Raw genomic sequence first — 2,100 nt, 5'->3', positions numbered from 1 at the left:
CTATTCATAAAAAACGTACGTAAATGTGGCATTAGTATGAACAGTTGAGACATTGATTCTGTCGTGCTCGGGTCGGGTTCGGACAAAATATTTGAATGGCTGTCGGGCTCGGGCCGGGTTCGGGTACTACTCTGTCGGACACGGGTCGGGCTTGGACAGAAAAATTCGGTCTGATCCATGCTCTAATGTGTGTGTGTGTGTGTGCTCTAATGTGCATTCAGCCCTGTTGTGTGTCAGATTGAGGCTTTTGTGTGAGTGTGTGTGTCTCTGTGTGTGGCATGGTGGCTCAGGTGCTTGGCTCACAGCAAGAAGGTCCTGGGTTCGATTCCCGCATGGGGCGCTGTTGGCTCTGGGGGGCAGGTCCTCCCCAGACCTCATTGCTCAGGTGGGCTATCTCCTGGGCCTTTCTGTGTGGAGTTTGCATGTTCTCCCCGTGTTCACAAGGGGTTTCCTCCACTAAGAACCCCAACAGAAAAACATGCAAAAGAACACTCTCCTGATCAAGACGGACGGTTCAAGATTGAGGTGTGTGTGTGTGTAAAATTGAGGTGTGTGTGTGTGTGTGTAAGATTGAGGTGTGTGTGTGTGTGTGTAAGATTGAGGTGTGTGTGTTTGTGTGTGTAAGATTGAGGCTTGTGTGTCAGTAGGGCAGCAGACATAAGGACATTATTCTGAGAAACGCACACAAACTTGATTAGTTGATTAGCTGAAATGTGAAACTTTCTGCTGACAGAAGTCTAGGGTTCACACACACACACACACCTCTTCTTATCTGACCTCCTATCATTTCCTGTGGTGAAACTACGAAGCCCAGTTCATACAAAAACAGGCACATGAGAACACACACACCAGGGACACACACTCACACTCTCACACACACATCCAAAGACACACACTCACACTCTCACACACACACCAGGGACACACACTCACACTCTCACACACACATCCAAAGACACACACTCACACACTCACACACACATCCAAAGACACACACTCACACACTCACACACACATCAGGGACACACACTCACACTCTCACACACACATCCAAAGACACACACTCACACACTCACACACACATCCAAAGACACACACTCACACTCTCACACACACATCCAAAGACACACACTCACACACACACCAGGGACACACACTCACACTCTCACACACACATCCAAAGACACACACTCACACACTCACACACCAGGGACACACACTCACACTCTCACACACACATCCGAAGACACACACTCACACTCTCACACACACACACCATGGATGGCTTTTAGACTAGTGTGTGTGTGTGTGTGTGTGTGTGTGTGTGTGTGTGTGTGTGTGGTAGAGACAGACAGTGAACAGATAACATGCAACATGCTCTGATGACTGTCATGCTTTTGCAGATCGTTTGTTTGGTGGCGTCAGAGCGGACGACACACACGAGGATCAGCCTGGTAGGAGAAACACACACACACACACACACACACACACACACACACGCATCAGAGCGGATGACACATGCGAGGACGATCAGCCTGGTAGGAGAAACACACACACACACACGCGCACACACACACACACACACACACACACACACACACACACACGCACACACACACACACACACCAACACACACACGCACACGCATCAGAGCGGATGACACACGCGAGGACCATCAGCCTGGTAGGAGAAACACACACACCTAAGCCTCCGGAGGAAGTACAACCGCTGCCTAGATGGCTTAGTCAGGTGTTGTGTGTGGAGGGGGTCCAGGTTAGGTCCTCAGTGAGGTGCACCCCCAGGTACTTAAAACTAGGGACCCTCTCCACAGGCTCCCCGCTGATGGTGAGGGGGGTGTACCCGCTGTCCTGCTTCTGCCGGAGGTTCACCACCATTTTCTTTTGTCTTATTGACATTTAGGGCCAGATTGTTGGACTGACACCACAGTGCCAGGTCTGCCACTTGGTTCTGGTAGGGCTGCTCGTTGTTTTCGGAGATTAGACCCAGCACCACTGTGTCGTCGGCAAATTTAATGATGGAGGTTGAGCTTCCGGAGGCTGTGCAGTCATAGGCGTAGATGTTATACAGCAGCGGGCTCA

At 50.6% G+C, this 2,100-nt stretch overlaps 1 protein-coding gene across 1 annotated transcript in view; it reads left to right on the top strand.

Annotated features, from left to right (window-relative positions):
- The window catches only part of LOC116220326, a 12,143-nt gene that overhangs the window by 7,411 nt on the left and 2,632 nt on the right, over positions 1-2,100 (top strand). The window contains exon 2 of the mRNA XM_031566742.1: positions 1,404-1,454. Coding sequence (XP_031422602.1) covers positions 1,404-1,454 — 51 coding nt within the window. The remainder of the gene's footprint in view (positions 1-1,403; positions 1,455-2,100) is intronic.

The sequence above is a fragment of the Clupea harengus genome, chromosome 1 (assembly GCF_900700415.2).
Source record: "Clupea harengus chromosome 1, Ch_v2.0.2, whole genome shotgun sequence".
Taxonomy (NCBI): domain Eukaryota; kingdom Metazoa; phylum Chordata; class Actinopteri; order Clupeiformes; family Clupeidae; genus Clupea; species Clupea harengus.
Note: the sequence above shows the minus strand (reverse complement) of the source record. Positions and strands in the feature narration are given on the sequence as shown.